Source organism: Rhinatrema bivittatum, chromosome 14 (genome assembly GCF_901001135.1).
Source record: "Rhinatrema bivittatum chromosome 14, aRhiBiv1.1, whole genome shotgun sequence".
Lineage (NCBI taxonomy): Eukaryota > Metazoa > Chordata > Amphibia > Gymnophiona > Rhinatrematidae > Rhinatrema > Rhinatrema bivittatum.
Genome location: NC_042628.1, coordinates 70,585,736 through 70,607,810, shown reverse-complemented (window position 1 = coordinate 70,607,810; position 22,075 = coordinate 70,585,736). Strand labels below are relative to the sequence as shown.

At 47.3% G+C, this 22,075-nt stretch overlaps 1 protein-coding gene across 1 annotated transcript in view; it reads left to right on the top strand.

Annotated features, from left to right (window-relative positions):
• LOC115076239 (protein NKG7-like) overlaps window positions 1–13,404 on the top strand; it is a 52,825-nt gene extending 39,421 nt beyond the window's left edge. Inside the window, exon 5 of the mRNA XM_029577462.1 lies at window positions 12,634–13,404. Within this exon, the coding sequence (XP_029433322.1) occupies window positions 12,634–12,674 (41 nt within the window). The 3' untranslated portion in view covers window positions 12,675–13,404. The remainder of the gene's footprint in view (window positions 1–12,633) is intronic.
• Window positions 13,405–22,075: the final 8,671 nt, after the last annotated feature.

Here is a 22,075-nt window from a genome sequence, read left to right as displayed (position 1 = left end):
CACAGACAGGGGGGAGCTGCCTGACCCTCACTCCTGACTTCCCCCATGTCCCAGCTAGTGAATGGTGTGTGGGTAAGGGGGGGGGGGGGGAGGATGGTGAAGTCTGAGACAGCTCCCTCCCTGCATTACTAGTGAGAGGCTGGCTTCACAGACAGGGGGGAGCTGCCTGACCCTCACTCCTCCGGGGTATTGTGATCTTCCTGCACACAGTGCCCTATCCCTGATACCAGGGGTGTTGTGATCTTCCTGCATGCAGTGCCCTATCCCTATTAATACCAGGAGTGTTGTGATCTTCCTGCATGCAGTGCCCTATCCCTATTAATACCAGGAGTGTTGTGATCTTCCTGCATGCAGTGCCCTATCCCTGATATCGGGATGTGTGCAAGAAGATCACAACACCCCCGGTATCAGGAATAGGGCACTGTGTGCAGGAAGATCACAACACCCCCAGTATCAGGAATAGGGCACTGTGTGCAGGAAGATCACAACACCCCTGGTATTAGGGATAGGGCACTGTGTGCAGGAAGATCACAACACTCCTGGTATTAATAGGGATAGGGCACTGTGTGCAGGAAGATCACAATACCCCTGGTATCAGGGTTAGGGCACAAGTTCTAGTCACATTGACTGATCACATTACTTGTTTTGTCAAGCTACCAACTGTTTCCATTTCCCATCCCCCATATACTGTCAGTAGGAAACTTGGTAACATGAATAAATAAGAGGGCAGCCAATAGGAATACATATTCATTCCTAAACTGACCTTAACTGACCTGAAAAGTGTCAAATTGTATCATTTTCAGTTAGTGCGCACTAACTCCCAGTTAGTGCGCACTAACTCCCGTTAGTGCGCACTAACTCGAGTTAGTGCGCACTAATCGGAAAAAACGATTTTTAACGATTTTTTAACTAAAAAATCGTGCCTAAGACGATTTTCTTGCCCTGCCACACGATTTCTATCGTTAAGACGATATGGAAAACGATTCACATCCCTAGTCGGGACCCTGTTTGTTGATGCCTGCAATTTTGGGAATGGCCATCAGATGGCAGCAAGAGTATTGCGAGGTCCCTGGTATAGATTAATGTCCATAAAGTTTATAAAGGGACATTTCTAGTTGTATTTGTTTCATGGGTTTTGTGAGGGTTTTTTTTCTTTATGAAGGAGGGAAGACCAATCCTCTTAGAGGACAGATTGTGAGAATATAAATTAGGCTTCTAAATTTTGTCAGGGGTCTGACTAGGGAACTCCAGCATGGAATAGGAGTGGAAGGAGCAGCCAGGTCCAAGGCGATTAAGGCACATCTGGGAATGTTTGATTTCCTGTCACCCTGAGATTGTCGGCGGGGGAGGGGGGCGGTAACAGCATTCGCACAAACCTTCTCACATGTTCACTCACACACATACACGCACTTTCTCACATACACACATACTTCTCTCCCTCCATCATACACATGCACTCACACACGTGCACACTCACTTCTCTTCCTTTTCCACACACATATGCACAGACTTCTCTCCTTCTTCCACACACATACATGCACTCACACACTGTTCTCCCTTTTTCAACCACAAACACACACATACACACACACACACACACACACACACACTTCTCTCCCTCTATCATATGCATTCATGCACTCTCACACACACACATGCACATTCACTTTTCTTCTTCCACACACAAACATGCACTCATACACTGTTTTCCCTTTTTCACACACACACACACACTTCTCTCCCTCTATCATATGCATTCATGCACTCTCTCACACACACACATGCACATTCACTTTTCTTCTTCCACACACAAACATGCACTCACACACTGTTTTCCCTTTTTCACACACACACACACACACACACACACACACACACTTCTCTCCCCCTATCATATGCATTCATGCATTCTCACACACACACATGCACACTCACTTCTCTTCCTTTTCCACACACATATGCACACTCACTTCTCTCCTTCTTCCACACACATGTATGCACTCACACACTTCTCTCCCTCTATCATATACATTCATGCACTCTCACACACACACATGCACATACATTTTTCTTCTTCCACACACCTACATGCACTCACACCCTGTTCTCCCTTTTTCACACACAAATACACACACACACTTCTCTCCCTCTATCATATGCATTCATGCACTCTCACACACACACACACACACACACATGCACATTCACTTTTCTTCTTCCACACACCTACATGCACTCACTCCTCTCCTTCTTCCACACACAGTCCTCACCCCAAACCTTCCAGGGTGGACAGATCTCCTTCCAGCAGCTTCCCTTGCATGGGCCCAATATAGCGTCTCCTCTTTCCTACACGCTGCCTCCTCCTTGCAGCTGCATTGGCAAAGGCTCTCTTCCTTTTTCAGGGGTGGGGGGTGGGACGTGCTCCTTGTTCTTCTGCATGGGCTCACTCGCAGCCCGTCTTCCTTCCGGCGTGGAGCCCATGCTCCTCCTCCTCGCGCATATGGCTCGACGGGTCTCTTCCTTCCGGCGCGCGGCCCATACTCCTCCTCTTTCCAGGTTGGTGCCCCCCCGATAGATCTCTCTTCAGCCGCACGCCCGGTGACCTTTTTTGTTTTCCAGGGTCTGCTTCTGCAGCAGGACCCGGAGTTTTCTGATGTTGGCCCGGAGACCCGGCAATTCCTTTAGAATTCCGGAGTCTCCGGGCCAAATCCGGAGAGTTCCCAGGTGTGCTGAAGGGGATTTTAGTCAGGGACCTGGCTTGGGTCCAAGTAGAGAAGAAGGAGAGCCACACAGACGGTGGAGGGCTGGAGGAAGAAGAGATGGCTCCATCAAAGGACTGTTGGGGACGCCTAGGATGAGACTTCTCAGGAAATTGAAACGGCATGGGATAGGGGACAGTGTCTGCTCTGGGTTCTGGCCGTACACACACAGAGAATATACCGGGGGCTTGCCTGTACTCCCACAGGCCTACCTCGGGGCTGATTGTCGGGAAAAAGGGAGATACCAAGGGGCTTTACAGCTCGGGATGTCTCCGATGCACCAACAAACATGTGCTCATGCACTGAGTCAGTACACCAGGATCCAGGATTTAGATGGGAAGTTTATTTGAGCACTTTCTAAGGAAAGGGATAATAATACAAATCGCAAACAGCAAGCACCGGAGAGAGAATTGCAAGCAAATAATAATAATGATTAGAAAGGTATTGAAAGATACATATAAAGGTAGCAAATCTTACCTTCCTAATGACAGATGAAATAGCTCAGCTCCAGAAGTCTGAATTAAGTAGCAGGTGACGCAGGCTGTTCTCACAGCTCTGCTTGCTTTTATCCTAACCTGCAAAACACAGGAGCAGAGTCCCCCTCCCTCCTACTGTTTTACCACCTTCAGTACACCTGCTGGGTACTGCCTCTCCCTGCTACTCCCAGGTTTCTAGTCTGACCTTGGGCGAACAGTTTTCATGGTTTCAGCACAAAAAGCGTTTTTAGTATCTGCACAGTCTTTGGAAAAAATAATAACTTAGTTCCCAGAGACATCTGGAAAGGACTCTCTAAAAATAACAGCATTTGCAGCAGGAGTCATAGACATCTTCCTTCTCTGCGGCCTTGAGAGATCTTTCACTTGTTACTGTTGCGGTTCTGAAAGGTGGACCTCTTGCCCCGAGGTGGAGTTGGTGCCACCTGTGGAGGAAACCCACAGGTGGCACCAACCAGCCCATGTTCCCCTTGGGTTGAGCCCTTGGGTACCGGGGCCGGCTGGACTTAACGTGGGGTCTCTGAGTGAAGATGAGAAGCTGGAATGGATCCCAGGCCCGGGGCCAGAGGTGGACAGAAGGCTGGAGAGCGAGAGCCAAAGTGGACCTCGACCCTGAAGCAGGAGACCAGGTGTGGGTCAGGACAGGAGACAATTCTTGTAGGTGAACTCCCAGGCACTGGGTCGGAACAGGTGGCAGTTTTCGGAGTCGAAGTTCCAGCGAAAGTTCGGAGCAGGCAGCAATCTTCGGGGTCAAGTTTCAAGTGAAAGGTCAGGACAGGCGGCAATCTTCGGAGTCAAGGTTCCAGGCGAGGGTCAGATTCCAGGAAACGTCAGGCAGTACGGAAAAGACAGGAGATATCCTCCGTGGAGGAACAGGGCACAAAGTCAGGGAGCCGAGAAGGTCTATGGAGCAGACCTTGCCTCAAATGGAAAAGAGCCAGGTGGGGTCAGAAGGAAGAACTGCAGTAATTTCCTGCCGAGGTCCCTTTAAGAATGATAGGAAGACACGCACGCGGCCCTAAGGAGGCCTGGCGGGGGAGGAGCCTGCATAGGAAGCTGCAGGTATGTCGGCAGGCCCTGGAAGTGGGTTCCTCCTTGGGTGTACCCCACCGCACAGACTTTGTGACTTTCTCCTGCACTCCCCGCTCCATGGACAGTGTCTCTCTACTTTCCTAATTCAGACTATTTCCTATAGCTGTGACTGACGTCCGCTGAGACCTCATCTCCCGACGGTGAGGCTCACAGGGCTCCTCCCTGTGGGTGGTACCATCTCTCACCTCGGCACAGGGCCCACATACTCACTAATCCTAACACCCATTAAACCATGTCTATCTAAATGTTTTGTGATTTTATTCTTTATAACAGGTTCCCTGATTTTTCCCAGCACTGAAGTCAGGCTCACCAGTCTATAGTTTCCTGGTTCACCCTTGGAGCCCTTTTTTAAATATTGAGGTTACATTGGCCACCCTCCAGTCTTCAGGTACAATGGATGATTTTAATGATAGGCTACAAATTAATTGAAATAGGTCTGAAATTTCATTTTTTAGTTCTTTCAGAACCCTGTTGTGTATACCATCCAGTCCAGGTGATTTACTACTCTTCATTTTGTCAGTCTGGCCTACCACAACTTTCAGATTCACCATGATTTGTTTCAGTTCATCTGAAACATCACCCTTGAAAACCTTCTCTGGAACTGGTATCTCCCCCAACATCCTCTTCTGTAAACACTGAAGCAAAGAAATAGTGTATTCTTTCTGCAATGGCCTTACCTTCCCTAAGTGCCCCTTTAACAAAGAGAACCTTGAAACAGATAAGGAAGAGCCAGCATAAAGCACCTAACACATAATCTCCATGTGCCAACCTGGAAATTATCTTTGTCACACTGTTAAACGTTCTTTGTACACCCCTGTTCTATGTAAACCGGCATGATGTGATTGTATCATGAATGCCGGTATATAAAAATTTTAAATAAATAAATAAAATAACAACAAACCGAATGTACCCATCCAAGAGACAGGTACCAATGGATATCTTACGTCAGAAATCAATTAGCTTATAACGATTCAATTGTTAACGATTATTAATGGCACCTTCTTTGTAAAGTTTTAGCTATTTTTTAATATTCGTGCCCTATTGTAAACCGTTATAATGGTAAATAACTTAATGACAGTATAGAAATACTTTTAAATAAATAAACAACTAAATAAATAAATAGAGAACTCCTCGATTATCTAACGGTCCAACCGATTCCCTCACAGGCTTTCTGTTTGGATATGTTTTTTAAAGTTTTTATTGTGAATTTTTTCCTCTTCAGCCAACTTCTTTTCAAATTCTCTCTTAGCCTGTCTGGTACAGCTAGGCAAATAAACGTATTTATAACTCTTTGGGGAAGGAACCCAGGCTAGCTGTTCTACTTTCTTTCCTTCCCAGGGTGTAGGTTCATTAGACTTGGGGATGAAAGAAGTCCTCTCAGTTCCCAGTGTGAAGTGGCTAATTCTCTCTCTCCCTGACTTCCTTTGGCGTTGCAATTATTGAAATAACAGTATTTACTGGGATGACAAATGAAGACTAGAGTCACCGTGTCAGCGTCCAAAATAATTCTTTACTGAAGATAATATATGCGAAATGGCCCAAATCCTTCATCCACAGCAACACAATGAAATAGTTTCTTACAATGTTCTCCCAAATCTGTGCAGGAATATCTCAGACTGGCCAAGGAAATTCCTACCATCTAGGACTCGGAAAAACAGGTTCAGCAGGTGGGCAGGATGTCCTTTGAACGGGCACACGAACCCTTTCCAACTGGCAAGGATACTCTATATCTGTCTCTGCACGGAAAGATACATCTCTTTCTCTACTGGATGGGTGGCTTCACTGACGTTAGGCTTTGCCTTTTACTCTCAGTTAGTTGATTAAACTCATCTTTGATTTTACTGCAGTCCTTAGATGTCTTCTTTGAATTCCTGGCGGGAGGGATCCCCTGGAGCAGGACCTTCTGTGCTCCAATGCAGGCAGGAAGAGGCAGTCAAAACTTTAGAGATGTTAAAAGACACCTTGGGAAGGCCATTGCAAGCAACTTTTCTGAGATTTAAAATTAATAAAGTAATAAAACAAAAATCAGAAACGTGTTCTGAACAAAGAATAAGAGCATTAAGAATAGAAATGGAAGGAATACAATCCAGCAAGTCAGTCTCAAAGATTTGCTTGCTGTGTATATCCGACCAGACAAACTTCAGTCACTAGGGTACTTAGGCTCCTATTTTTGTGATTTGTGGTAGGCCTGAAAAATAACAAAAACTAAACTTCTACTGTTCACAACTCAGAAGACTGCCTCCCAAGTGTAACAAAGGCGCGGTTATATACTGTTATATATTACAAAGGGGACGGCCATTCCAGATTCCACAGAATCCTTCTCTAAACACCCAGGACTTACTGGTAACCCCAGAAGATGCCTGGGCTACAATATATTTATAAATGAGCTGGAAATGGGAACAAGTGAGGACTTCAAATTTGCCAATGACACAAAATTATTCAAACTTGTCAAATCACAAGAGAAATTGCAAGAGGACCTTGCAAAACTGGGAGACTGGGCATCCAAATGGCAAATGAAAAGTAATGTGGACAAGTGCAAAGTGATGCACTTAGGGAAGAGTAACCCAAATTATGGCTACACAATGCAAGGTTTCATGTTAGGAGTCACCATTCAAGAAAAGGATCTAGGCGTCATCGTTGATAATACGATGGAATCTTCTGCTCAGTATGTAGCAGTATCCAAGTAAGAAATATAATGCTAGGGATTATTAGGAAAGGAATGGAGAATAAAACAGAGAATATCATAATGTCTATGTATCACTCCACGGTGTGACCTCATCTTGAGTATTGTGAGCAGTTCCAGACACTGCATCTCAAAAATGATACAGCAGAATTAGAAAAGGTACACAGAATGGTGACCAAAATGATAAAGGGGATGGAACAATTTGTTTTTCTTGTGAGGGGTGGGTAGAGCTGCGGGCAAGAGGAGAAGGAGTGCTATGAGAGAAAAGAGAGCAAGAGGAATGGGAAAGGAGGAGGGAGAAAGAAGGGAGAGAAGATAGCAACAGGGAAAAATAGGGGGGGGGGGGGGTGAGGGGAGAGGATGAGGCAAGGGACAAGAACAAGAGTGGGATGAGTGGAGGGACTGAAGGCAGAGCAGGGGAATGAGGGAGAGAGGTGGGCTGCTGAAGGGGGAGAGAAAGGTGTATTGGGAGCAGAGGGAATGGGCTGGGGAGAACAAGGAGCGGGACTAGGGGCAGGAGGAAAGGGGGTTGGGATGAGAAAAGAGGCCAGCCCCCATAGGAAATAAAAAGGCTCAGTGGCCCCCCCAAAATGATCAGGCCTGCCCCCTCCACTTCCTTCCCTCCTCTCTCTCCTTCCTGCCACAACCCATTCCCCTGCTCCCAGCCCTCTCCGCTCCCCTCCTCAGCACCCCACCTCATAAGAACATAAGAACCTGCCATACTGGGTCAGACCAAGGGTCCATCAAGCCCAGCATCCTGTTTCCAACAGGGGCCAAACTAGGCTACAAGTACCTGGCAATTACCCAAACATTAAATAGATCCCATGCCGGGGAATAAAGTCCTCAGTCAGACAAGCAGAATTCAGTTACAGAGGCATTTATAATTAAATCCCTGCTGCAAATGATTTTCGTGTAGTACAGGTAGAGTGTACAATACTAAGCTGCTCTCCAACGACTGTGAAAGCATTTTTCGGAACTTGCCCTGGTTCAGTGGGGTCTGCCTGGCAGGCCACGAAGTGACTGCTGAGCACTCAAAAGTAACGTCGGTGAGAAAAGAAGCGAATGCGTTTCCCCCTCCAGCGGCCCCCTCCCAGGCTGTGATCTGCAGGAAGATTCGGGGAGTTGACTTCCCCCCACCAAGCGCCATTGCAGCAGGGTAAGAATAACAGAGAAGAGAGAGGCCGTGGGAGGGGTCAGGTGACAGAGGAGGAGGAGTCTGTGCTGCACTGCCAGTGGCCACTGCCCCAGGCCAAGCACCTGGAGAAGCGACCTGGCTCTTCTCCTAGCTCCAGGGGAGCAGGGAGGAGTCACTCTTTGCTTGCTGTGGCCCAAATTTCGGTGGGGCCATGGCCCCTCTGGTATGGAGCTGAAGGATCCGCAGCAAGCGAGTCCCTGGCTGGCGGAGGTGAATACTTGATTTGGATGAAGGTGAGGGGGTGAAGAGTGGGGGTTTCAGACTGAAAGGGGGGAGGAGGGAAAGGCGCGGAGAGATTTATGAACCCTGTTCATTACTGCTGGAGTAATATCTGGAAGGCGGTGTCTTGCCTGGGAAATCCTGGGAATGCTGGATAACAAAAGCAAAAAGAAAACTGCTAAAACTTCTATCCATTTTGTAAGCCTTGCTCCGCTGGTAACCCCAGGAAAGAGACGTTTCAGTGTTTTGACAGATACCTTGGGGGCTGATGCTATAAAAAACGCGCATTGCTATAAGTAAATTAGGGGGTCGCGCCTCCTTGCTAACGCGACCCCGCGGTTACCGACGCTCTGCCGGTTATGAACACCGACACTGAGTTTATTGGCATCGGTCTTCAATGCGGCCGGCTGAGGGGTTTTTTTTCTTTTTTTTTAACTTAAAAAGTACAGAAAAGTACTTTTTCTGCTTTACTTCTTTTCAATGCGCTCAGCTATTAACGCCTGCTCCAGGCAGCTGTTAATAGCTGAGTGATAAATGTGCGTCCGAGACACACTTTTATTTTTTTGCATTGGAGTGAATGAGTAATAGCCTCATTCACATGCATTCGATGAGCGCCATCTCATTCACTCTGTGTCGGACGCGCGTTAAATAGGCGCTAATCCTCCTAAAAAGGATTAGCGCCTTTTTAACCCATATCCGACTGCGGGTTGTACAGTGCGCTCGGCTGAGGGCACCGTATTGCATCGGCCCCTTGGTGTGGAGTTAACTGGGGATTGCCTACCAGTATCACCCATAGGGATAGGGAGAGGGAGAGTTCACAGAGGGGTTGGTTTCCCCCGTGCCGGTTTAAGAAAAGTGTTTGCACCCTGCCTGCCTCTGGACTGCCTCTTATCCCCCACGTGTGCCAGACCTTCTCACATTTTATGTGTCCCAGGGGGAGAGGAGGTTACATAATGAACATGCATGAGATACATGTGCATACACTGAACACTCAGTGTATGCACATGTATCTCATGCATGTTCTTTGCATCAAACCTGAAAGCCCAGCTGGCTGGGTGTTGCCTGCAGGAGGGGCTTGGCAGCACTGCTGTCAGGTACCTTGCACCTGCTGACTCTGCAGCACACGTTTACCCTCCTGGCACAAACGCAGCCCTGGGAATGCGACTTTAAAATATAAACTATAGCCAGGCCTTTCTATTTAGCTGCTGAGCCTGGGTCACTTCTCCCACCCAGGGTTCTAGGCGACCCCCTCCCTGGAGCAGGATTGTTTGTAAGCGCCAAGCCAACCCTAAGGGGCAGATCCAGTCCTGGTTTTGACCCTGTGCGTCTGGGAATTGTGGTTCCTGACCTTTCTTGAGAAAATGCAATCTCAAGTCCATAGCGGGCACAGTGGAAAGCCAGCCTGGTACTTTCAGCAATGGGCTGAGAAGCAGGGAACGGCTCGGGGGCAGACGTAGGCCTCGATGCACTAAGCCACACTGGGGGAGTTCCGCTATCATTGGGGGATTGTCGCCGCGATGGTGGTCTCTCGCCCCAAAAAAGCATCATGGCTGTATCGCCATTTTGTTTTTTTCTCATGGGGCCGCCATAAGCTTAAAGTGCTGTGTAAGGAAAAAAAAAGTCTGGTTCAAACCGAAAATGGTTAAGTGCAGGTCGATGAATGGGGAAGGTCACTTTCAGATGCAGCCCCTCCCTCTTCAGAGACCCTGGAGGCAGACCTTATGGTTTGCTGAGAATTAGGAGAGAGAGAGGAGTTTTTCTTGGGTTTTCAGGCCCACTCAGAGGCACCAGGCAAACCCTGCCTGGGGAGACTTCCCAGGGTCGGGGAAACGTCCACTCACTGGCTGGTGAGGATTCTCCCTCTGGGTATATTTTTGGGATTTTTACATTTTAAGTGGTAGGAGCCTTGGGCTCAGGGCACAGGGAGCCCTGTGCCTGGGGCTGTGCAGGTTGGGGAAGAGCTGCCCTGCTTCCACACCCTCCACGAGGACGGAGGAGGTGATGATCTGCCGCAAGGAGGAAGTCTGCTGCTAACTCCCTTTGAAGGTGCGCAGAACTTAATTTTTGGAGATCCAGGAGGAAGGTTTTAAATGCTGTTTCCTTCCCGTTTGGAGCAGGGAGAGCTGCCTGTTTCGAAGGGGTTCCTCCCATCAGGGATCCAGAAAAGACTGTGAGAGAAGCAAAGAGATTTGGTAGATCTGTTAACCCGGAATAAAACCGATTTGAGACCCCTGAGGACACCCAACCGGGGGGAGAGAGAGGATTTTGCTCTGTGCAGAGACTGTGTTTCAACCTTTTTGCCCACGTTGGAGGGGTTTTCCTGTCCATACAAAGGGTCCCCGTCCACCTGGGAACTTCACTTGTCCTTACCCTGGATGGTGAACGTTTCCTAGCCCTGGCACAAGATATTCTTGAACAGATAGAGGGAAAGAGATTGTAATGCTACTGAAATTCTGGGGGGCTGAAGATTCATTTGTTGCGCCATTCTCATCAGTGTTTGAAACAGTAAAGACTTTAAGTTTTGGACACTAAACAAATAACTTCAGAGTGGTTTTTGGCACCCACGGCACACATTGAGGACACGTATCCCTCTGCGTGGGGCAGCGGCGGACTCACGATGTTGGACCAGCCCGGGTATTCGCCGCCCAGGCTGGCCCAGGACACGTCACGTGGTCTGCCGAGCACGGCTCCGTCACGGCCACGCTCGGCAGACCACGTGACTGGAGCGATCGGCCCACCGGGGGATGCCCGATCCCCGATAGGCCAATCCGCCCCTGGACACAGAGTCGTGAGACCCTTCTCCCAGGGACAATCCAAGGAAGCCACCCTTAGCATTTGAGGCCCTGAAAGTTAACTCCCCCCGAAAATAATCCATACTCTTGGGAAAGAGGCTGAAGGAACAGCTAGCAAGGGTTCCAGCCCCAAAGAGATTACATATAAGTTTATGGCCCCCATCGGCGTGCAGCCTGCCACCCGGGATGGGGTTACAGGTGACACCGCTCCTCACCCTGGGGGCTGCCAGGCAAGGTGGCCCCGACATCCCAAGTTAAAAATAGAACTTAGCTGTTTGTGCAACAACAGCTCCCCCCCAACCCTGTCAAAATACAATAAAAGAGTATCACCCCCCCCCCCCCCCTGTCAATACTAGTATGTGTCAGCAGGTCCCTCCCTCCCACCCTCTCCCCCTGGATCCCCCAAGTGGTAGAAAACCTTGTTGGGATCTAGTGGAGAACCCCCTTCTCCCCCTCCTAAATCCACCTCTTAACCTCCAAAATCAACTTAAGATCCAGCTTTGGGGCCTGGGGTCCCCCCTAGCCCGTCAGTGCCATTTTTCAAGACGATACTGACCTGACCTTGCCCCAACCAGGCACGAGGCTAGCAGGCACGGTGGGCCTGAAGGCTGGATTCGAGGTTGATTTTGGAGCTTGATTGTGCGGGAGAAGGTTCGGGGCCAGTGGGAATGCTCTCTACTAGGCCCCAACGAGGTTTTCTACACTTGGGGGGATCTGGAAGAGGGAGGAGGAGTGTTAGAGGGATCTTTGGGGGGGTAGGTCCTGATGGGACATGCTAGTATTGAAAGGGGGTGGGGGATACTCTTATGGTAATTTGACAAGGTTGGGTGATTGGGGGGGCTGTCGTTACACAAACAGCTAAGTTATATTTTTAACTTGAGATGAGGCAGCCCCAGGGTGAGGAGGGGACTCAGCTTTGACCCCCTGCAGGCCTTTTTTAATTTTTACCAGGCGGTTTTTTTCATAGCCCTTTAAATCTAATGTGGGAGCCTTGGAACCAGTGTTTGGGACCCGTTTCCTCAGGAGGTATTGTTAAATTAACGGCGCTGACAGCTTTCCAAGTCGGCCACGTTCATTTATTAACATCAGATTGCCTGTTCAGCTCATTGGTATAAGGGAGGGAATCTGGGCAGGACTATGTAAAATATCACATATATTGTGCAAAATACGCTGTTTAACGCACATTAAGCCCTAACGCAGCTTGATGCATGTCCCAGTTAGGTTGTAAGCCCTCTGGGGACTGGGAAACACCTCCAGTACCTAAATGAAACTCAGCTTGAGCTACCACTGAAAAGGCCTGAGCTGAATAAATACAGAACTGGATCAGTCCCTCCGGGTTGAGTGGAAACCCTGCTTTTCTCCATGGTTAATTCTTTTCTCTCCTTCTCTCTCTCTTTAGCCACAGTCAACATGCTTGCCTTCAAGAAAGAGCCACAGTAAACATCAGCACGCCAGAGCCATGCCATGTCCTATTTTAATGAGGGTACGAAGGAAGGAAACCTGGGTTCAAATCCTCCCACTGATGTTCACTGTCCCCCTCAGCAAGTCACTTTATCTCCCATTTCCTGAGGGTAACCCCTTAGATTGTAAGCTCCTAGGGGCAGGAACTTATCATACCTGGGAAAAAAATAAGCCCATTGGAAAACTGGTTTACAAATACAGAATATTATTAATGGGGGGGGGTAATTTAGTAACATTTTATATAAGTTAACTGGCAAATAAGTGTGTAAGTTGCACCAATTCTCAAAACAAACTTCCACGCATTAATCTGCTGTGAAAATGATCCCAGCAAAAACTATGTACACACAAGTACACTAGCTATTTGGTGCATGTAGTTTTTCCAAGAGAATGTACACACATTCTTTTTAAAATACAAAACGTATGCACGTTAGTTCCAAGCCCACCGAGACTCCAGTCCCGGAACCCCTCTCCCCTCTACCTGTAAAAGTGTGCACACAGCGTGAAACTTTACACGCACACCGGCCAGGTCTGCAGGTACAGCTCTACTTTACTCCCAGAAGTCCCTTTGCAAATTACCTTCCCTGTGTCCAGACTCCTTCATTTACGAGTTTATTTGTCCTTGTGCAATGGGAATGCTCTTTTATTTTTAAATAAAATATTTGTCTATCGTTGTGTTCCTTAAAAATAAAAACCTGAGGTACATGTGAAAGGCAGTGCCGAGTGCTGAATGTAAGGTAAGTCCTCTGTCTAGAAATCTGTACCTTCTGCTGAGATAATTATACTGGGGAACACAATTTTCGGTGAGTTAGATCTGACACTTGTTTTTGTTTAACTTTTGACATCTGAATCAAAAAATGACTCCAGTTTTTCCCTATCACGTCAACTTTTTAAGGTACAGGATACCCTCCCTTTGTCCCAAAAATCATACAAAATGTACATACAAAGGAAATAAAAGAAAAAATTACCTGAATATACTGTTTTAGAGTTAGTTTATTCATACAAAGGCTATATATTGTTACTGTAAGTCAAATTGTGTATAAGTAGTAAAGTTCTGCTACCAAACATACATATTAAGGTAAAATTTACGTTTATAGCATTTCCGGTAGTGTTCAATCTGTGGACAATCTCGCCTGATGCTCCAACAATAGTCAGCCATCATATGTACATCCCATCTAGCCTCAGACCGTGCCTCCATGACCTTCAAATTTTGGTGGAATAGTTCACCTTGCTCATCACTGACTGCACCAAGGTTTTTTGGGAAGTCAGCAAGAATGCTATGCAGAAAGGGGTAGATTTTAAAAGAAGCGCGATCAGCCTACTTTTGCTTGCGCATCAGACTCAAGCAAAAGTACGCTGGATTTTAGTAGATACGCGCGGAGCCGCGCGTATCCACTAAAATCCTGGATCGGCGCGCGCAAGGCTATTGATTTTGTATAGCCTGCGCGCGCCGAGCCGCGCTGCCTCCCCCCGTTCCCTCCAAGGCCGCTCCGAAATCGGAGCGGCCTCGGAGGGAACTTTCCTTTGCCCTCCCCTCACCTTACCCTCCCTTCCCCTACCTAACCCACCCACCCGGCCCTGTCTACACCCCCCCCTTACCTTTGTCGGGGGATTTACGCCTCCCGGAGGGAGACGTAAATCCCCGCGCGCCAGCGGGCCTGCTGCGCGCCGGGCCGCGACCTGGGGGCGGGTACGGAGGGCGCGGCCACGCCCCCGGGCCGTAGCCACGCCCCGTACCCGCCCCCAAAACGCTGCCGACACGCCCCCGCAACGCCGCGCGCTCCGGCCCCGCCCCCCGACACGCCCCCCTCCGAGAACCCCGGGACGTACGCGAGTCCCGGGGCTCTGCGCGCGCCGGGAGGCCTATGTAAAATAGGCTTCCCGGCGCGCAGGGCCCTGCTCGCGTAAATCCGCCCGGTTTTGGGCGGATTTACGCGAGCAGGGCTCTGAAAATCCGCCCCAAAATGCACCTTGATGCTCGTGTTGCAACAAAGCATTTTGAAGCTCTCCAAGAGTTTCTGGACAATTTTGGTGTATTTCTGTGCTCGTGTATTTCCAAGAAAGTCCTTGACAAGGTTTTTGAATGACGTTAAGCTAGGTTGAGAGAACATTGCACAAATCTCATCTTTGGGTGAATTTTCTCACTCCGAAGATCTTCAAATCTTCACAAGAGAGCACTGTTCTGTTTGTACGTCACACTCTGAATGTCAAAGTGGCCCCTAACCCCTACACTATTACCTAAACCTCACCTCAAGTAACTAGGTGGGCCTTATATAGAGGTATAAATACCTACCTAGTATGAGACCCTTATAGCTAGTCTCTCTCTCTCTCTCTCTCTCTCTCTCTCTCTCTCTCTCTCTCTCTCTCTCTCTCTCTCTCTCTCTCTCTCTCTCTCGTGATAGAAGAAAACTAACTGCCGTTTTGAAATCTGCATGCCTATTTTAAGTCTAAAACAGCTGAAAAATGGAACTCAACAGGAATTATGTTAAAAATTGTTCCCCAGTATAATTAGCAGAGTAACGCAGCAGACGATGGCAGAAGACTGGCTCATCCATTTGGCTCAGTTACCCTTGTCCACTCTGCTGCTAGGCAGACCGCACGTAACTTCTTGCTCCTTATCCAAGACAGGATTTGTCCTCTTCCTCCTTTGGATGCCATCCTCTTGGCTGGATGAGTATTACCAGTCCCAATGGATCTTTGTTTTCAGGTTTGTTTAAAGAATACTTTATTGATACACTATGTAAGTACAGTAAGTCAGCAACTGTTTCTATGTACAAGTTAAAAAGACAATAATTAGACTAGTAAATGATGTGTAGAACTGCTAAAAGAGATCTTTCATGGCATTTAAGGAGATGAATTAGGAATAATACAGCTAAGTAATTGGGAAAGTAGCCTACAAACATTTTGTTTAGTTTTTGTTTTTGGGTCCACCCCGAATCGTTTTTTTTCTTTTTGTTTCCTCATTTTGTTTCTTGTTTTTTTGTTTTAAACCCAGAACCTGCCTCAACCTTTCCCATTTATTATAAAATAGACCCCCCCCCCCATCAGCTGACCCCTCCCCCCCCCGGCCTACCCTCCCGACCCATCTCCAGGACTCACCAAAAGCTATGCTGTGCCTTGCAGTGACCAAAATATGGTTACTAGTTGATTCTCACCTCTTGTGGTGGGTAATATTTCCTCAGACAGTAGGCCAAGAAGAATAACAGTAGAATCTAACAATAGCTAGATTGCAGAAATATGGTAGATCCGAGAGACAATTTCAGATCAATATATCTGGATGTGAAAAAATGAACCTTTTTCTCCACAATCTTGCCAACATCTATCATGAGGAAGGCAATCCATTTTAGATAATCTATCAGGTGTATAGTACCAGTGGTACAAGTACACTACCAATGCAAGGTTCTCCTGTTGAGCTCTTCTCTTCTCCAAGGGTCTTCACCCACTGCTGTGGCTCATCTACATCAGGGATACAACTCTTCCCCTATCTCGACGACTGGTTAATTGTGGCACTGGACAGCAATACACTCCTCTCCAACACCGAAGCGACCATCCGTTGCCTGGAGTCACTAGATTTTCTCATAAACTATGAAAAATTTGAACTCCACCCAGCTCAATAACTCCAATTCATAGGGGCTCATTCAATCCATGACTTTCCTCCCTCTCAACAGAGTGCTCACATTTCGCTCACTGGCTGAAAAACTTCTGCAGCAAAAAAAGATGACAGTCTGCCATGTACCGGTATTGCTGGGGCACATGGTGGCTGCCATTCATTTTGTTCCCCTCACTCAGCTCCATATGCGTCATCTACAGTGGGAGCTCTTCAACCCTTATCAACAACAGTCAGTATCACACAATCTATGTCACAGGACATTCGTTGTTGGCTGTGCCAAGAAGTTATGGAAATAGATGCTCTACTTCATCCATTTCCATACCAGGTAATCCTTACTATGGATGGCTCCACTATGAGATGGGGTGTGCATCTACATCAAAACAAGACACTGGGGGCTCTGGAGTTCTCTGAAGCAAACAGTGCAGATAAATTTACCATGCGGTATGCCCTCAAAGCATTTGAACACTTGCTTCAGTGAACGGCTGTAATGATCCACACAGAAAACCAAGTTTCCACATTCTATGTGAACAAAGAGGCACCAGCTTGTGGAGCCTTTGCAGAGAAGCCCTGCAAATTTGGGACTGGACAGACTGAGCTACAATAACCCTACAAGCCTCGTACCTGCCAGGTATCATGAACATAGAAGCCTACTGACTCAGCAGGATATTCAGCCCATATGATTGGTCCCTATCCCAAACAGTCGCTAACAACTTATTCTGACATTGGTGCCAACCATTGGTAGACCTCTTCACCACAGAATAGCACAGAAAAGTGCACTGTTTCAGCTCCATCCATTCCAGTCTGCACCAAGAGGTACTGGATGCCTTCCTGCTCTCATGGATGAGAGGACTGCTCTATGCCTTTCCCCTTCTTCTACTAATTCCTAAAACAATACAGAAATGCATACAGAACCATACCAGAATGATCTTAGCCTCTGCATGCCTGTGACAACCATTGTATGCGTATCTCGTACAGTTCTCAATGCATCCTCCACTTGCGACTCAGACCTACTGACTCAGGAAGAGGGATACCTCCTCCATCCGCTAATTCATCTCTGAGTCTAACTGCATGGATTTTGATTGAGCGCACAGCTCTAGCCCAATGGAACCTGCTGGATCCCATTCAAGAAGTCCTACTATCAACAAGGAAACCTTCCACCTGGCATAACTACACATTCAAGTGGAACGCTATTCCCGATGGTGCGCACAACAATCTGTTGACCAGTCCTCATGCGGACTGCATCATTTACTGTCCACCACCTCTCACAAGTGAGCCTAGCAACCGCTTCAGTTCAAGTACACCTAAGTGCCATAGCAGTCTACCATCATCAGGACAATGGAGCACCAATCGTCATGCACCTGCTAATATCTTGCTTCATGAAGGGCCTTCTCCACCTTCACATGCCCATGAAGAAACCTCCAGTTCCTTGGGACATCATTGTCATCCTTGCTACTTTAATGAAACCTCCATTCAAACCCCTCGAGTCAGTCACACTAAAGTTCCTCACATGGGAGGTGCTCTTCCTAGTGGCAGATACTTTCACACGGCGAGTGAGCAAAATTCAAGCTTTGGTCCATTTTGCACTTTATCTACAAATCTTTCACAAAAACGTCGCACTCCAAATACACCCTAATTCTTGCCAAAGACTTTTCACATGACCCAAAGTATCCCCCTTCCTTCACTCTTTCCAAAACCCCACAAGTATGAATATGAAAAACTTTACATACTCTGGATTGTAACCGAGCCCTGGCATACTGTAAAAGAAGGACAGGCTCATAGGAAAGCTTTACAGCTGTTCTTCTCATGTGACCCCAACAGACTAGGCACACCAGTTACAAAATGCATGCTCCCAAACTGGCTCATCGCCTGCATTCAACACTGTTGTGCCATGAACTCGCTACACCTCACAAACCCAGTAAAAGCACATAGCTGCCTCCATTGCATATCTGAAGAATGTGGCCATAGAGGATATATGCAGAGCTGCTACCTGGTCTTCCATTCACACTTTCACATCCCAGTACTGCCTCGATGAGTCTGCAGCATCCAACAGCTCGATAGGGTAAGTGGCACTGAACCAGGCTGTCACCTCTTAAATCTGCTGTCCATGCAAACAAAAACAAAAACTAGAAGAAACAGAGAAACATCGACTCTGCAACCCTCATCTTCAGACTCCCCACCAAGCATGGCTAATTCAGCCTGCTTATCAATAGAAAAAAATTACTTACTATAAATGGTTCTCTGAAGCTAGTAGGATGAATTAACCATGTGAAATCCACACCTCCTCCATGGACAGCAACTCCTTCGATGAAGTCAGCTAAGTTTTGTTATCAACTGAGGAGATTCTGGAACATAAGTTCATGTAGGAAGTCCTGTGCATGCTCAGTAGAACCAAAAAACTGTACTAACTTTGAGAGACAGCTCTGTTTCGTGCCGCCTGATGACATCACCCCACTAAGCATGGCTAATTCATCCTGCAATCTATAGAAAACACCGTTTTCAGGAAGGAGACTTGCTTTTCTCTTGCTACTCTTCAACTGCTCCTTAACCAATATCTCCTGCTACTCCTATTGCTCCCCATTAAAATTCTCCTGTAATTCTTCTGCAGCCACCAACCAATATTTTCCTCCTACTCTTCTACTTAGGCCCATATTTAAGCATAGGTAATATAGGCAGCTGCCTAGGGCGCCAGATTTTGAAGGCGTCAAAAAGTTAGGCCAAAGAGGAGCCTGCTTTTACTTGCTTTAGGGCCATGTGCCAGCAGACCATCAAAGTGTGCTGACATTGCACTCCTCCTAAAATTTTAAATCCAACCCTGCTTCTACTGGCCCCAACCAATATTTTCTTGTAACTCTTCTATTGTCCCTGAACCATATTCCATCTTGACTTTTGCTCTGGTCCAACCACTATTCTATTCTTCTACTTTCCGAGACCAATATTCTTCTGTAACTCCTCTTCTGCCTCAACCAATACTCTCTTGCTACTCTTGAACTTCCTCCTTCCTACAACCAATATTCTCCTGCTACTCTTCTATTGTCTCCAACCTGTACTCTCCCATTATTTTTCAACTCCCCTACTGTCACGGGCAAACAGGCTGGATTCAGGGATTCCCTCTACTGGAGTGGTACAGGACTTCAGGACAGAGCAGGATAAGGTCTTCTGCCTGACCAGCCCACTCCCACTTGGGTTGAACCCATAGGTTCTTGGGGCCAGCAAGTCTTTCCTGGTATGACACATTATAGTTGTCATGCAAGACACGAGCTGGAGACAAGGTTGAAATGGAAGGAGGGGCTGTAAATAGAGACTGGCAGGAGCTGGAGACTGGAACAGGAACTGGAGATAGGCAGGAGCTGGAGACATGAGCTGGAACAAGTGACAAGGTGGAACCTTGTCCTCGCTATCCACAACACTCTTTAACATTTATATGTTGCCGTTATGTAAATTGCTCTCCGGTTTAGGATTAACATACTACCTATTTACAGATGATGTCCAAATTGTGCTTCCAATTTCTGGTTCTCTTGACAATTCGCTAAAATTATGGGAAATATACCTTTCTTCTATCCAACAGTCATTAGACCATCTGAATCTGTCTTTAAATCAACAAAAAACAGAAATGTTGCTTATTTGTAATAAGCTTGATGATAATAGGACATTGGATATTAACAATATGTAGCCTAGGTATGCTCTAGTTAACGAAGTAAGGGATTTAGGGGTTACTTAAATAGCGAACTCAATTTAAAGAGGTTCATTAATAAGCTGATGAAAGATTTTTTTTAAGCTTCAAATTTTAAAGAAACTAAAACCGTACTTATACCCCAATGATTTTAGAACAGTTTTACAAGCTTTGATCTTCTCAAAAATGGATGACTGTAATGCTATCTTGTATCAGGCCCCTCCAACTGCTCCAAAATATGACCATATTATACCCATTTTAAAAGACTTGCACTGGCCACCGATCACCTATAGAATCCAATTCAAAGTTTTATCTTTGATCCAGAAATCGTTATTTAATGATAATGTAGAATGGTTCAACACAGCACTCCATTTTCATACACCATAATGGAATTGTTATGGGATCCACAGCCAGCTCCCTCCACCTACCGCCGCGGCTGCCCGCCGCTTGCTAGCTCCGGAAGTCTCGTGACCGCAGGGCGCCGCAGTCACCATGCGCTCTCCACTCCGGGCTCCTGCCAGGTCTCTGGCACAGCTGCTGCTCTCCGGCCGTGCGCTCCTTCCGCGCAGGGCCTCCGCCAGGCCTCCGACACTGTTGCTCCTTCCCGACTGCGCACTCCTTCCCCACAGGCACCTCGCCAGGCCTCCAACGCTGCTGCTCCCTCTCGGCTGCTCACTCCCTTCGTGCGGGGCCTACGCCAGCCTTCGATGCTGTTGCTCCTTCTCGGCTGAGATGCAGTGGTGCCCAGTCCGGTCCCGCAGGGGTGCCCCGTGCTCCTAGGCACGCGCGCACTGTCTCTGACATCATTTAAGGGAATCACTATGGGAGATGCTAGGGCTCCTCCCTCTTGACCCGGGGCTATTTAAGGCAAGGCCTTCCTGCAAGCCCTCACCTTGGCTACTCGGCTCTTGCTTACGTTCCTGATAGGCCCATTCCTGTAATCTTGCTACTAACCGGCTTGACCACTGCTTGTTCCTGACCTCCGAGATTCGCTGCCTGCCAAAACCTCTGCTTGTACCAAACCTTCGTGTTACGCTGCCTGCCAAGACCTCAGCTTTACCCGACCTCCAGTCATGCCATCTGTCTTGCTTTCCTAGCTCCTGCCTTCAACTCATCTTTGCCTGCTAGAGCTACACCTGCACTTGGACTCTGTCTCCTGGGGCCCCCACGTAAGTCCAGCCAGCCATGGTATCCAAGAGCTCAACCTGAGGGGAACGTGGGCTGGTAGTGGTGAAGCATCAACGGGGTCTCAGGTTTCCCCTCGCTCCTCCCCACAGGTGGAACCAACTTCCCCTTGGCCTAAGGATCCACGCTTCGTAACAGGAATTTGCGTTCTGCTAACAAAGGTTTACTTTCAATACCGTCTCCTAGATTAGCACATATAAACAGTGTGAGAGAGAGAACCTTGTCTTTGGCCGGACCCAAATTATGGACCTCCTTACCATCTGATTTAAGGCTCGAGTGTAATTTTCAGACATTTAAGAAGCTAAAAACTTGGTTATTTGGCAGGCATTTGGTAAGCACACATTAAATCTTGGTTATTCCCTCGGCCATATTTCTGTTTCAGTCTAATTTGTTCTTTTTTGTATTATCTTTTTAATTTGATTAATTTTTTTGTTTTATTTTATTGTTGCATATTTATGTATTATGCGATCATGTTTTATATTTTTAACTGATATATTTTAACAAATTTTGTTATTTATGTACTTAAATTATATGAACCGATATGATGTCCCATCAATATCGGTATATAAAAATAAATAAATAAGGTCTTGAACTGGAGACAAGGGTTGCATCTGAAGGCAAGGATTGGACAGGATAAGACAAGGACTAGACAGGACCACAGGGCCAGGGCAGGAAAGTACAAACACAGGTAACCAGGAACTAAAGCACAGCAAGGTACATAGAAGATAAAAAAACATGAAAGCAACAGACAAGGTCTAAGCAGGGCATAAGGCAGAACAAGATGATTCTAGCAGGTCTGAAGGCTACAAAGCAGGACAAGAAGGCCAAAGAAGCCACAGGGCAAGACAGAAAGGCTGAGGAGATCACATGGCAAGGCAGGAGGGCCAAGAAGGCCATGAGGCAAGGCAGAAAAATGGA